This window comes from Acinonyx jubatus, chromosome A3 (genome assembly GCF_027475565.1).
Source record: "Acinonyx jubatus isolate Ajub_Pintada_27869175 chromosome A3, VMU_Ajub_asm_v1.0, whole genome shotgun sequence".
Classification (NCBI taxonomy): Eukaryota; Metazoa; Chordata; class Mammalia; order Carnivora; family Felidae; genus Acinonyx; species Acinonyx jubatus.
The window spans coordinates 21,667,154-21,681,196 of record NC_069388.1 but is presented as its reverse complement, the minus strand read 5'-3'; the positions used below and the strand labels follow the sequence as shown (position 1 = coordinate 21,681,196).

The 14,043-nt window shown below is 57.9% G+C and overlaps 1 protein-coding gene across 6 annotated transcripts in view; it reads left to right on the top strand.

Moving 5' to 3' along the window:
• The window catches only part of SRC (SRC proto-oncogene, non-receptor tyrosine kinase), a 60,050-nt gene extending 46,624 nt beyond the window's left edge, over nucleotides 1–13,426 (top strand). For 5 of the 6 annotated variants that reach the window (XM_053199986.1, XM_053199988.1, XM_027070056.2 and 2 more), the window contains 9 exons: nucleotides 2,491–2,589; nucleotides 2,759–2,862; nucleotides 4,685–4,834; nucleotides 6,281–6,436; nucleotides 7,860–8,039; nucleotides 9,856–9,932; nucleotides 10,649–10,802; nucleotides 10,895–11,026; nucleotides 11,321–13,426. In XM_053199986.1, the coding sequence (XP_053055961.1) occupies nucleotides 2,491–2,589; nucleotides 2,759–2,862; nucleotides 4,685–4,834; nucleotides 6,281–6,436; nucleotides 7,860–8,039; nucleotides 9,856–9,932; nucleotides 10,649–10,802; nucleotides 10,895–11,026; nucleotides 11,321–11,529 (1,261 nt within the window). In that variant the 3' untranslated portion in view covers nucleotides 11,530–13,426. Of the gene's footprint in view, nucleotides 1–1,602; nucleotides 1,636–2,490; nucleotides 2,590–2,758; nucleotides 2,863–4,684; nucleotides 4,835–6,280; nucleotides 6,437–7,859; nucleotides 8,040–9,855; nucleotides 9,933–10,648; nucleotides 10,803–10,894; nucleotides 11,027–11,320 lie in introns of all 6 variants that reach the window. The other variant, XM_053199989.1, reaches the window with a different exon arrangement.
• The last annotated feature ends 617 nt before the right edge of the window (nucleotides 13,427–14,043 follow it).

Below are 14,043 nucleotides of genomic sequence, written 5' to 3'. Positions count from 1 at the left end.
CAGCTAGGCTGACCCCCCACTTGATTCTGGGCCCTGCTCGGCTGGCCTCTGGGCACATGCTCCTTGCCAGCCTTCCACTCTGAGTGCCTGGATAGGGGCTCCCTAGAGGCCGGCCAGTTTGCAGACTTTGGCTTTGTCAATCTGTCTCGTTTTGTAGCCTCTGACCCAGACCTTGGCTTAGTTCCCTGCCCCCTGTCCTGCTGCCTCCTCCTCTGTCTTCCCCTGGCTTTCCTGAGGGCCTCTGAGCCTCTGGACTCCAGGAGGGGTCCAGGAGGGCCTTCTGTATCTGGCTGTGGACACGCGGACCCTGGTTCTCAGCCTTGCCCTGCCATCGATTTGCTGTGTGTCTTTTGGCAAATAACTGCCCCTCTCTGTACCTTATTTTCCCATTGGTGAAATGAAGGCTTTGACTGGATGATTTCAGCTGTTTCTTGTGACTGGAGCTCTTGCTCTGTAGCTTTGGGCAAGTCTCTGCCCATCTCTATGCCTCAGAAAGTGCTAGGTTACTCCAGCCTGGGTGCTGTGTGGCCTTGGGCTGCTCCCTTGACATCTCTGAGCCACAGATTCCTCATCTGGGGGCTGAGGCCTGCCTTCCCTACAGGGTGGCCTTGAGGATCAAATGGGACAGACAAATGTGGACACCCCTGGGTGTTAGCACAACAGGGGGTTGGATGGTGGCCCTACGCTTCCAAGGCCCTTCCTTGAGTTTTGCCTTTGCCCCCTTACTCCCGAGCCCTCCCTCTCGAGCAGAGACCCCCATGTGAGCTCGTGCCTCTGCCTGAGTGTTCGTGCAGCAGTTGCACGGCTGAGTGGGCCCCTCAGCCCCAGTCATGCTCCCTTTGCTGTCCAGAGGGCACCCTGTACCCTCTGGTTCAGCCTCAACCCACCCCACTAGCCCCCAGGTCTGGGTGCTCACCTATATTCTGACCAGTCTTTGGAGAGCTCTTGCAACCTACTTTCTCCTTACCTCAACTTCTCTATCTTCAAAATGGGCTGAAAAATATGGGTCAGAGGCAGCTCAGAAGAAGCAGGAGCCAGCAATCTGGGTTCAAGTCCATACTGTGCAACTGTGGGCAAGGCTTTTTTCTCTGGGCCCTGGCAATGAGGAAGGGGGAGCCCATCCTGCTTGCTGTGTGTCTTCTAAGGGTCATGGTCATGGTGAGGTCCAAAGGCAGCCTTGGAGAGAGAAGCTCAGCAAGGTCTCGAGCCCCACCATACCCTGTAGGGGAAGATTCCTTCTGGTCTGGGAGTCAGGAGCCTGGGCCTGGCTGTGTGACCTTGAGCAGAGGCCTTCGCTTCTCTGGCCTGTCTTTCCATCTGCACGGTGGGAATGGAAGGGGGCTGGACCCTATTTCTCAGGCAGCCTTTCCCATTGGCCTCCCCTCACTCCCCCTGGACCCCTCCCCATCTCCTTTGGTTGCTTTGGATGTGAGGCCTCTGTGGCTGCCCCGCCTTGTCCCTGGTCCCCCGCACCGCCTGCTGTCCTGCTCTCTTCCTCGCTCTTTCTGCCTCTCTCTCTCACCACCCCCATCTCTGCCTCTTCTTTCCTGTTGAGCTCTCGCTTTCTCCTCTCTTCTCTGTGTCTCTGGACCCCCGCTCCAGCCAGACCTGGTTCACATTCAGATGGCTGCAAAGGTACTTCGCCCCCTCCCCACTCCCACCCAGGCCCAGGGGACCCGACCGTGCAGGGAGCTCCTCTGTCCCCGTCCCCATCTCCTCCTCACGGGGCAGTTAGTGTAGAAGTGCCCTGGGCATTGGGGCTCTGCCGCCTCAGCCCCTCTGACATGACTCTGTGTGACTCTGGGCAAGTCCCAGCTCCCTCTGGCCTCAGTTTCCCCCATATGTGGGTAGGCTACAGGAGGAAACCCGTCGTTTTCAGCCAAGGAGCCCCTTAGGTATGACCGGTGATATGTGACAAAGGCAAGCATTGCTCTAGTTTGCAGGGTTAGTGCCTGGATGGTCACCAAGCCCCCAAAGGGGGCCACCCCCTACCTCCAGCCTGGCCTCACCAGCTTCCAAATCTCAGGGCTTTGGGATGGCTTTGATGATCTGACCTGACATCTATCTTAGGCAGGAATCATCTCTCCTGGTACAACTTGCTTGCTCCCCAGAGACAGGGAGCTCCCTCCCTCGTTCCCAAGACAGCTCTTGGCATCTTGAGATGGCTTTGTCTCTATGAAGGGAAGCAGATTACTCCCTATTCCAGAACTCTGCCCCTGTGAATTTGGGCCTCAGGCTGACCAAGGTCAGTCCTGTCACAGTCCTGGACAAAGTGTGTCTGAGGCAGCTTGGGCCAAGAGGCATCTGGGCTGGGGAGAGAGAAGTCCAGGCCGGCTTGGCCTGGCAGCACGGAAACTCAGGCTGGTCCCATGGCTGCCGGTGCCTCACTTGGCCTTGGGGACCCCAGCACAGCACCTGTGAAGACTGCAGCCTTGGGGCCCACCACTGATGGCTCCTTCTCTTTTGCTCCTTCCCTCTCCCCCTCCTTAGAGAGGGTGACTGGTGGCTGGCCCACTCACTCAGCACAGGACAGACGGGCTACATCCCCAGCAACTATGTGGCGCCCTCTGACTCTATCCAGGCCGAAGAGTGAGTATGGACTCTGGCCTCCTGCCTGCCAGGAGCTGGTTGGGAGCTTCTCTCCTGGGCTGGAGTGGGTGGTCTGGCTGCCAACGGCCCTGGCCACATCCTAGAGAGAGGCACTATGGGTGGCCGGAAGCCTGGCTCACTGACCCCACCCTCCTTCCTCCTGTCCCAGGTGGTACTTTGGCAAGATCACCAGACGGGAGTCAGAGAGGTTACTGCTCAATGCGGAAAACCCAAGAGGGACCTTCCTAGTGCGAGAAAGCGAGACCACGAAAGGTAGGACCACTCCCGCTGGCCAATGGGAACTGTCTTTTGTGCGTTGTTTGAGCTGCGTATCGTAGAGCGAATAGGAGTTTGGTACCCGGTGTCGGGTGGGAAGGGCCCTCCAGGTGGAGGAAGTGGTAAGATCAAAGGCAGGGAGGTACATCTGAGGACAGCTGAATTATCTGGGGTGGCCAGAGGCGCAGCAGAAGATTTCACCTAGCCTCTCTGGCCTCAGGTTCCTCGGATGAGGTATGGGCACAGGCTGTCAGGAGGCCCGAGGGTCACACAGTAAAAGACTTGTTCCCAGGGTGGGTGCTAATGAAGTAGGCCCCTCTTCTCCATCTCCAGGGGCTTCTGGAGATGCCCTTCCCCAGCAGTCCAGGCCCCTGGGCCTCTTCTGTCCATTCCCCAGCCAGAGAACACAGATCACCCCTTTTCTCTCTAGCCCCTCTGCCAGTGGGTGGCAGGCAACCCATCACCATGGAAACGAAGCTGGGCCACGTCCCGTGGGCCTGGGGCTCAGCGAGAGATGGGAAGCAGAGCATCCGTGTCATGTGTGTGCATTTATGAGCAGTTGTGTGGCTGGGCACGCCATGCGTGGGTCTAGGCATGTGTGTGCATGTGGGGGTGCAATTGTCTGGGTCCTCCTGGGTGGGAGTGGGTAGTTGTAGGATTGTCTTTGTGCCTGGGGGGCCTGGGCCGTGTGTCCCTGTGTGAGCAGGAGGCCACCTGGCATGGGCATGCCTGCATGTGCGCACATGTGGTCAGGGCTGGCTTCAGATTCAGGCCGCTGGCATCTACATGTACGTGGCCTGGGCCATCTGTTAGTCATGGTTGCCTATTGCAGGCTTTAGAGACCTGGTTACAGTCCTCTGTGCCTGACTTGCTGGGTGACCTGAGGCCAGCGGCTTTCCCTCTCTGGGTCTCCTTTTCCCCTTCTTGACACTGGAGATTGTAACCCCCACCTGAGGACTATCCAGAGAGCCCATGGGCTGTGGGGGCTGGGGTTCTAGCATGATGGCTCCTACCTTCTGAAAAGGGCTTTCTCTGGCTGTTGGAGCCTCTACCCCAGGCCTCTCTTGGGCTCAGGTTAACAAAGGCTCCTAGCCAGGCCTGCTAGGCAGGAGGAAACTTCCAGCCAAAAACTTTTCCAGGCTTAAGAGAGGCAGGGAGGAGGCCACCAGGGCTGGCCCATCTTTGCCTTGTCAGCCTGTAGGCCACACCCAGCACATGGCCTCCTGCCCATGACTGCTGCAACCTTAGCCAGCCACCCGCTCCTGCCTGATCGTGGAGTCTTCAGGAAGGTGTGGGGCATAGAGAGTGCCCTTGTGAGAGAGGAAGCAGTTAAGCCAGGGACACACAGCCACGAGACCATTCCTGGCTCCTAGCAAACATTCGCTGAGCACCTACTATGTGCCAGGCCCTCTTATATGTGGTCTCCAATCTTCCCAGCATCTCTGGGAGTAGCCCCATTGTGCAGAGGACGAAACTGAGGCCCAGAGACTGGCCCAAGCGACTTACTTGTCCGGGTCACACAGTTGGGATATACACTCAGGCCTGGGAGATCTTGCCCCGGCTGAGGGTGCCTGGGGAGGTTCTCTGATCAGGTGTTCCTTTGCTCACTTGGCCCTGCCTTGGTGGCTGCCTGAGGGCTGGGTGCTCAGAGACAGGGCGGACTGGACCTGTCTGTGCCCCGGGCTGGGGCTGCGCCTGCGCCTCTGGCCTCCCTGTCTACCTGTGTTGGGCAGGCACAGAGCTGCACTTAGCGCTGTGGCCTGGGGGCGGGGTCTGCTGGGCGAGGGGGTCATGGCTCCTCTCTGACCCTACCTTGCAGGCGCCTACTGCCTCTCCGTGTCCGATTTCGACAACGCCAAGGGCCTCAATGTGAAGCATTATAAGATCCGCAAGCTGGACAGCGGTGGCTTCTACATCACCTCCCGCACCCAGTTCAACAGTCTGCAGCAGCTGGTGGCCTACTACTCCAGTGAGGGCGGGGCAGAGTGGGCGCTGGGCCTGGGGCTCAGCCCTCCTCCAGGGACCCTTTGGAGAGGGCTTTGGGGCCAACAAGGGCTGGGGCTTCTGTTATCCTGAGAGTGTGGGGTCTTGCTCCCCTCCCTCCTTCTTCCTCCTGCCCCTCCTTCCTTTCTTCTCTCTCCCTTCCCCCTCCCCTCTCCCTCCCCCTCTTTTTCCTCCTCTTTCTTCCCCATCCCCTCCCCCCACCATGCCTACCCTCCTCTTTCTCCTTCTCTGCAGCTGGCTGGGGAGGAGGGCTGCCTGGAGGGGAGCAGGGAAGGGAGGGGGCTTAGGCCGGTGTTGTTTGTTTCTGCAGTCCTAGGACCGGTCTGAACCGGTTACTGGGAGAGGAGGGGGCGGCTAGACCGACTGCAGCAGAGGGAGAGAGAGCCGTAGGGCAGGCGGAGGGAGCGAGGGCTCCTGGTACACACCGGGGCTCAGGTTGTGGGTGTGGGTGTGTGTGCATTATCCGGACACTTCAGGGCTTCCCCTGGGGCAATGGGGTCTGTGTGTACTCGTGTGGGCAGGTCTCTGTGGGTGCCTATGTGCATGTGGCCGTGGCCGTGGCCGTGGCGTCTGTGTGCAGGTGCGGCCTAGCGTGAGAGTGCCAGCAACTCCCCATCCTGTGCCACCTCCTTCTCTGTCAGCTGGGCCCCCCGACACCCTCTACCATCTGCCACCCCTCTGTCCCCTTGGCCACCATCGTAGGGTTCATTCTGAACACTGCTCCCCCACATTAAAACCCTCCAGAGATTACCTTGGAATCTCAGGATAAAGATCCCCACGTGGCCTCCGAGGCCTTGGCTGCTGTAAACCTTGCCGGCCACCCTGCCTTACCTGGGGCCCCCTTTCCCCGTTCATTCTCCTGCAGCCCCTCTGGCCTTTCAGTTCCTACTACCCAGAGGCTTGTTCCTCTCTCAGGGCCCTTTGCCCCTGCAAAGTGGTCTCAGTCCACCACTCACTCCCCTGCAGATCCAAGCTCAGGCACCACTTCCTCTGAGAAGCCTTCCAAGACTCCACCCAGCCCACCTACTGTTGCACATACTGCTCTCCTCTGTCATGCTTGTGGTCCTGGGAGGTGATTAGGGGAAGTTGGGCTCCCCCTGCGCTGTGAGCTCCCTGAGGGCAGGATTCCACTGGACTTGTCCCGCACTGCATCCTTGGGACTCACCTGGGTGGCTGCCCTTTCAGGTCCGGATGAACGTATGAATGAATAACTCAGCGAGCAGATGCGCGAGTCAGTGTGGGCCTGTGTGGGATGAGGCTGTGTAACACACAGGTGTGGATGCCTGGCCTCGAGGGCATCCCGTGTGTCCCTTGTGCATGCCACGTGTATGTCTACACACACACACCGTGGGACAGGGAGGCCCCAGGACAGACACCCTGCTGAACTCTACCTCCCTGCCTCTGTCCTCAGAACATGCCGACGGCCTCTGCCACCGCCTCACCACCGTGTGCCCCACGTCCAAGCCACAGACTCAGGGCCTGGCCAAAGACGCCTGGGAGATCCCCCGGGAGTCCCTGCGGCTGGAGGTCAAGCTGGGCCAGGGCTGTTTCGGAGAGGTGTGGATGGGTAAGGCCTCGCCCCCGCCCCCTCAGAGGGAATCACCGTCCCTTTTGGGGCTTTGGTGTCCGCACTCGAGAGCCGGGCAGATGTCCATCCCCTGGTACAGCTCCAGGCCCCATTGCCCTCCCCCTCCCACACCCTTTACCTCCGCGAGTCACAGTCACCTCTGCTGAACAGTGGGCTCTGTTTTCAGTGTGGAGCCCCCCTCAGCACCACACACCTCTATAGACCCTGGCATCGTTCGGCCAAGGGCTGCTCAGGGCTGGGCGTCCTGATTCCCCGAAGACCCACCACGCAGTCTGGGACAGGTGGCTCGGCTCGGAGCCTCGGTCTTCCTCGGGGTGCAAGGAGGGTGGGGAAGATAGGAACCACCTGTGGGGTGTGAGAGACTGCTGGCCCGTCATGCGTCCACGCATTAGCGCTTTGCCGTGGGAAGAGAAGCCTCAACTCGCACAGGGGGTGCTTGGCAGTGCAGTCTGGCATGTTCTGGGCCTGTTAACAGTCTCCCGTCTGACCCTGGAGTAAAGGCAAAACTGTCCTTGAAAACAAACACTGAGCAGCCCTGAAAAAAACCCAGGCCGCCTTCTGCTGACGCGGAGGAATCAGGGCGGTTGGCGTGAGGCAGGCATGACAGTTGTGAGCTGGTGGCTTCTGCAGGGGACTTGCCGCGTGCCGTCGTGTAAGCCGAGTGTTCACCTGGCATCAGCGTCTCCACTCTCCTCCCTTCAGGGGAGAGCAGAGAGGCTTCCTGGGTGGAAGGCCCTGCAGGCACCAAGGCCTGGAGGCTGGAGGTCAGGCCAAGTGAGGAAAGGTGTTGGGCTGGGGACAGGGGCGAGGGATGAGAAGCCAGTTCCTAAGCACAGCCACAAAAGGAGCACACGAGCAAATCCTGGCATCAGCTGCTCTGGTGGCTGCAGAACTCATTCCTGGCTTGGGTGTGTGGTAACGAGCAGCGGCTGCCCCGGGTAGACTCATGGAGTGTCAGGTACAGGTCCCCAGACCTGTGCCGCGAGGGCCTCGGGAAAAGGCCTGGCCCCAGCCCTCAGATGGGGGCCCAGGGACTGGGAGGAATGGACCTAGGGCCACTCAGCAAAGGCCCTTGGGTCCAGCTGGGACAAGAACCCGGATTAAACACACTGGTCTAGAGGACAGCTTCCCCAAGGCCTCACGGTTTGAAAACCAGACAATAATAAAATGACAGTGGCAGCTAAGTGAGCCCTCATAGTGGGCTTGGCCCAGCACCTCAGATCTCATTTAATTCTATAGGTGGGGACACTGAGGCTCAGAAAGGGGCTGGACCTTGGCGGGGCTTGTCATATGGCTGGGGAGGCCAGAGCTGAAACTGGTACCCGGGCAGGCAGATCCTGGGTCCCAGTGGTACAGGAATAGGGGGCCTTCACTGAGGCAGCCTTTACCCCTGCCCATACAGGAACCTGGAACGGAACCACCAGGGTGGCCATCAAAACCCTGAAGCCAGGCACAATGTCTCCAGAGGCCTTTCTGCAGGAGGCCCAGGTCATGAAGAAACTAAGGCACGAGAAATTGGTGCAGCTATATGCCGTGGTGTCTGAGGAGCCCATCTACATTGTCACGGAGTACATGAGCAAGGGTGAGGCCTGAGCGACCGGCACAGAGATGTGTGACAGTCCCTTGCTAGGCAGGAGGGGACACACTTCACTTCCCCCCAGATGTAGGGTGTATATTTTATTTTATTTTATTATTATTTTTTAATTTTTTTTAATGTGTATTTATTTTTGAGAGAGAGAGTGAGCACATGAGCAGGGAAAGGGCAGAGCGAGAGGGAGACACAGAATCTGAAGCAGGCTCCAGGCTCTGAGCTGTCAGCACAGAGCCCGACGCGGGGCTCGAACTCACGAACTGTGAGATCACGACCTGAGCCAAAGTTGGGTGCTCAACTGACTGAGCCACCCAGGCACCCCTTATTTTTTTTATTTTTTAGAGAGAGAGTGAGCTGGGGAAAGAGGCAGAGGGAGAGAGAGAGAGAGAGAGAGAGAGAGAGAGAGAATCTTAGGCTCCATGCTCAGCATGGAGCTCGATCCCACGACCCTGGGATCATGACCTGAGCTGAAATCAAGAGTCTGATGCTCAACTGACTGAGCCCCCCATGCGACCCCTAGAGTGTACATCTTATTTTTATTTAAATAATTTTTTTTTAACGTTTATTTTTTGAGAGAGACCGAGTGTGAGCGGGGGAGGGGCAGAGAAAGAGGGAGACACAGAATCCGAAACAGGCTCGAGGCTCCTAGGTGTCAGCACAGAGCCTGACGCGGGGCTCGAACCCATGACCGTGAGATAGTGACCTGAGCTGAAGTCGATCGCTTAACCGACTGAGCCACCCAGGCGTCCCTAGAGTGTACATTTTTAAAAGGTGGAATGGCATAGAACCAACTTGTCGTGTCAATGGAAAGTCAAACCAAAGGTGGCCTTTCTCATTTTGTTTTTAATAATTTCCCACAGGGGTGCCTGGGTGGCTCAGTCGGTTAAGCGTCCGACTTCAGCTCAGGTCATGATCTCGCGGTCCGTGAGTTCGAGCCCCGCATCGGGCTCTGGGCTGATGGCTCAGAGCCTGGAGCCTGCTTCCGATTCTGTGTCTCCCTCTCTCTCTGCCCCTCCCCCATTCATGCTCTGTCTCTCTCTGTCCCCAAAAGAAATAAACGTTAAAAAAAAAATTAAAAAAAAAAAAAATTTCCCACAATGCATCTTGGCTCCCCAGTTTGCTGGTTTTCTAAAACCATTTGCCATTATGTGGCTGAAAGAAAAGTCCCCCAACCCTCCAAGCGGAGCCGCTTCTAGGTCAAGCCCCTGGCTTGACCTTTACCTAATTTTTAAATTAATTAAATGTTTCAAAATTCCGCTTTTGGGAGGTATAATTTACAAACGATAAAATACACCATGCTAAGTGTCCAGTTCTGTGAGTTTTAACAAATGGACACGGTGTACCCCTTACCACACTCAAGATGCAGGAGATCTCCGTCACCCCGGAAAGCTCCCTTATTTTCCTTTGCAGACGGTACCCTCCAGCCCTAAACCCAGGCAATAACTGATATGCCTTCTGTCATCATAGCTGTGTTTATTCTAGAGGTTCACCTATTTTATCTTCTACATCCAAGCGTCTCCCTTATCACCCGTGTCACTAGTTTGTTCCTTTTTTTATTGTCGGGTAGTGGTAGTACGGTACAGGGATGGGCCACGGCTTCTGTTCTCCTGGAGGTGGACATTTGGCTGTTTCCCGTCCTGCTTCGCCTTCTGAGTGACAAATGCTGAGTGAGGCTTTGTTCAGAGATGGGTTCGCGTGAAATCCGCTGTGCCGCTTGAAGCAGGGCTGGCCGGCCCAGGTGGGCAGGATGTGTGGGGATCTCTGCTTCCTGGCTCAGGGAAGACAGGGCTGCTTTCTCTCTGTCCAGGGAGTTTGCTGGACTTTCTCAAGGGGGAGACAGGCAAGTACCTGCGGCTGCCACAGCTGGTGGACATGGCTGCTCAGGTGAGTCAGCCCCGCCCACCTCCCACGGCCTTGGCCCTAGAGCACTCAGACCCACTTAGCTCAGCCCCCTCCAGGCAGCCTGCCTTGACTGCCGCCCACACTCTCTGATCTCACCACATTTACTACGGGGACCACTTATACGTGCTGTGAGTGGTGGCTCTGGGCAGAGCTTGAAAGAACCCTTAGCTGGGCGTCAGGAGTCAGTGATGCCTGTGGGGCCTCACACCTCAGTTTTCTTCTCTGTAAAGGTTGTTCAGTCACTCAACAAACCTGCGTTGGCACTTGCTTGCTGTGGGTGGTGCTCGACAATCATTTCCTCATTAATCCTTATCACAATCAGGGGAGGTAGGGATGGCCCTTATTCCATTTGACACATGAGAAAATTGAGGTTCGGAGGGGACTCGGGACAGCAGGCAGGACCTGGCACTCATCTGTATCTGTGGGGCACCTGGGGCCTGCCTCTTCATCGTCACCCTGCTTCCTGGGCGGTCTTGTCTTGTGTTTCCCCTTTGCCCTTGCCCTTTGTCCCGTGTTCCCTATTCCAGCTGAACTCTGGTTCTGCTTTTGTGCCAATGGTGTTTGTTGTAAGCTGACTTCGCTTGCCTGAGGGCTGGCAAGGGCAGGGCATTTGGCTCCCCACCCTGGGCACGTGACTCGTGACCTGGAAGGGGGCACGGGGTGGTCCCTGAGCCGGGTTCCCTGGGTTCTGCCTGCAGATCGCCTCGGGCATGGCCTACGTGGAGCGGATGAACTACGTGCACCGGGACCTCCGTGCTGCCAACATTCTGGTTGGAGAGAACCTCGTGTGCAAAGTGGCCGACTTCGGGCTGGCTCGGCTCATCGAAGACAATGAATACACCGCCCGGCAAGGTGGGCAGGGCCTGGGTCGGTGCCAGAGGGCCCTCTGCAGGCACCGTCATGATGTTCTGCTGAGCCTCCCCTGAACTTTCTCCCTCCCGCAGGTGCCAAATTCCCCATCAAGTGGACGGCTCCAGAAGCGGCCCTGTACGGCCGGTTCACCATCAAGTCAGATGTGTGGTCCTTTGGGATCCTGCTGACGGAGCTCACAACAAAGGGACGGGTGCCCTACCCTGGTAAGAGGGCTCCTCGTGGCCCATCTTTGTTCCCTGAACCCCTCTGCTCTGGTGACCTGGGGCAAGCCATACCCCTTCCCAGGCCTCAGTTTCCTCATCTGTAGAACAAAGAGGTTGAGCATCTGATCTTAGAATCTCTCTGGTCAGGGCTCTCAGCCCCTGGGAGGCGACCTACCCATGGTCACACCCGCTGTGTCCTAGGCTGGAGGCACTCTCGGTTGTCCTCCTCACATCTTCCCCCCGCCCCACTTTCCTCACCTGAGCCAGCCTCCTCATACCTCCTTCTACCCACAGGGATGGTCAACCGTGAGGTGCTGGACCAGGTGGAGCGGGGCTACCGGATGCCCTGCCCGCCTGAGTGTCCCGAGTCCCTGCATGACCTCATGTGCCAGTGCTGGCGGAAGGAACCGGAAGAGCGGCCCACCTTCGAGTACCTGCAGGCCTTCCTAGAGGACTACTTCACGTCCACCGAGCCCCAGTACCAGCCTGGAGAGAACCTATAGGGAGCACACTACAGGGCCAGACTGGCCTCTTGGCTTGGATCCTGGGCTGGGTGGCCCCTGATGGAGGGTCTTGCCTCCCTCTGCCTGCCCACATCGATCCCCTCTGTGGGGCTGAATTGCCAGTGATGAGGCCCCTCCCTCTTTTGTGGCATGGAAGGGCTTGGGGCCTGGGGCAGCCTTGAGGACAGGGTTTAAGGCTGGCACAGTGACTGCGTCCCGGCACCTGCTCCAGCCATATGCGTCCTCCCTGCCTTTCCTCCTGGAGCTCTGTGTATCTCAGCAGGAGGAGCCGGGAAGAAGGACGGGCTGAGGGCACCCTTTGTCAGCCTCAGTCTGCTCCTCACGTTGACTCCTTAACACTTCCACGTCGCCCCACGTCTGCCTCCAGAGCTGGCCGAAGAGCCTTTCCAAAGAGGAGTGATGGGCGCCTGGCCCTCGGCCTGCCCGCCACCCTGCCCTTTGCCGTCCATTTCTGAAACACCTGTTGGTGGAAGCTGCTGGGTCCAGACCCCTCTGCCATGGCTCCCAGGCTGGGCAGCTGAGGCTGAGCTTGACTTGATGATGGTGGGTGGGGTGGGCACCCCCCTCCAATCCTGTTCTTAGACCCAAGGGACCCTTCGAGATCACCAGTTCCATGCCCTCGTAGCACCCGTGGGGAAACAGTCCAGAGAGGGGATGTGACTTGCCCACGACCACAGAACAGTTCAGGGTTGAGGTGGGTTTGGAACCCGGTGCTCCCTCTGTCTTCCTCAGGAACCAACAAGATTGTCCTTGGAGGCACCATGGACAGACTGGGGCAGCCCAGGGGACCAGGGGCCTGAGGCTGAGTTAGAGATAACAGAGCCTTGCTGCCGCTGCCTGACTGGCAGGACTGTTGGTGGAGGGAGGGAGTGGAGACGGGCGTAGGGCGCAGCTGAATGAGGGGTGACCATGCCAGTGTCGGGGAGTAGATGTCGATCAGAGTGGGAGTGTTTTTTTCATCCTTGGAGCTAGCCAGCCATGAAAGAGAGTGAGCTCCCAGGCTCCGGAGGCAATCAAACCGAAGTACAAGATCCACGTGGTTGGGTGGTCCTGGCCTCAGGAGGGAACCCCAGGTTCTCCTTCCCCCGTTTGTCCTGTGTCATTTCAATGCCTGGCCCCTGCTCCCCTCCTGCAGTTAGCACCCCTTAACCCATGAGTAGGAGAGGAGTTCCTATGCTGGGGGGTGGTGGGTGTCGAGTTCAAGTGTCCACTGCCATGCACCAGGCCTGGCTTTGTGACCTCGGGTGGCCCCCTCCTTCCTGTCTGGGCTGCAGCATCTGCCTCCATGTGTGGCCGTGGCCTCTGCGACTTCTCTGCTCCAGACCCTGTGGCCTGGCGTAACCTTGGTGAGCCCAGCCTGGGGCGTCGGGAGACTCTGGCCCTCGCTCTAATGTTTGGCCTTAGGGTATGTGGCGACTCCTCCCTGGGCCTCAGGTACCCCATCTTAAAAGGGGTGGCCGACAGTTTGTGGGCATCTTGCCAGGGCCCCTATGTGTGTGTGTGTGTGTGTGTGTGTGTGTGTGTGTGTTATGTGTGTGCACGTGTGTGTCCATATTTAACATGTAAAAATGCTCCCCCGCTCTGTTCCCCAGACATGTTGTACATTTCACTCACAGCCCCCCATCACAGCAATAACATTCCCGCTGCCAGGGGCTCTCGAGCCAGCCGGGCCCTGCCAGCGGGAAAGGAGGCCAAGCGGTGCCTGCCTATGAAATTTCAACTTTTCCTTTCATACATGTTTATTACGCAAGTCTGCCGTCCGTCCCGGTCAAATCTGGGCTTGCTTACCCCGGCGCACTCCCAAGTCCCCTTACGGCTGCCTGGGGCCCTTTGTATGAGGTGTCCTAATACTGTTCTGTTTTTTTTTTTGTTTTTTTTTTTTAAATAAACAGTGTTTTGTAGATTTCAGATGACTATGCAGAGGCCTAGGGGACCCCCGGCTCTGGGCAGGGCATGGGGGTCCCGAATTCCACGGCCCAGGCTTGGGGGGAGGGGGGATCCAGAATTGGTTGTAAATACTTTGCATATTGTCTGATTAAACACAAACAGACCTCAAAGTGTGGCCTGTGGTTTACTGGGCATCCACTGTGTGCTGGAGAATGAGAGGGGTGAACTGTGAGGGCAGACTGTAGTCAGAGGGGCCTTTATTTGGGCCGCACTGGTGGCCAGCGGGCTTCAGGCCAGGGGGAGACATGATCAGATTGGAGACAGCCACTTGGGCATGTGGCCGTGTGTGCGCCAGCACCTCTGTTTGGGGAGTGGGCACATCTGTCAGGAGTTCTGCTTGTGTCTGAGATGCACCGGGGGAAGCCAGGACTCTCAAAGTGTGAGCAGTTCAGGACGCCGATGCCCCAGGGGGAGGGTGGCAGTGGACAGTCTGGGGGCCAGGTGGGGCTGTTGGGCCTGGGTGGGGTTGCAAATGTGCTCAAGGGGAGATGTGGCCGTGTGTATGCTGTGTTGTTTCCCAGGAGCGCTGGGCTGGGCTGGGGCTCT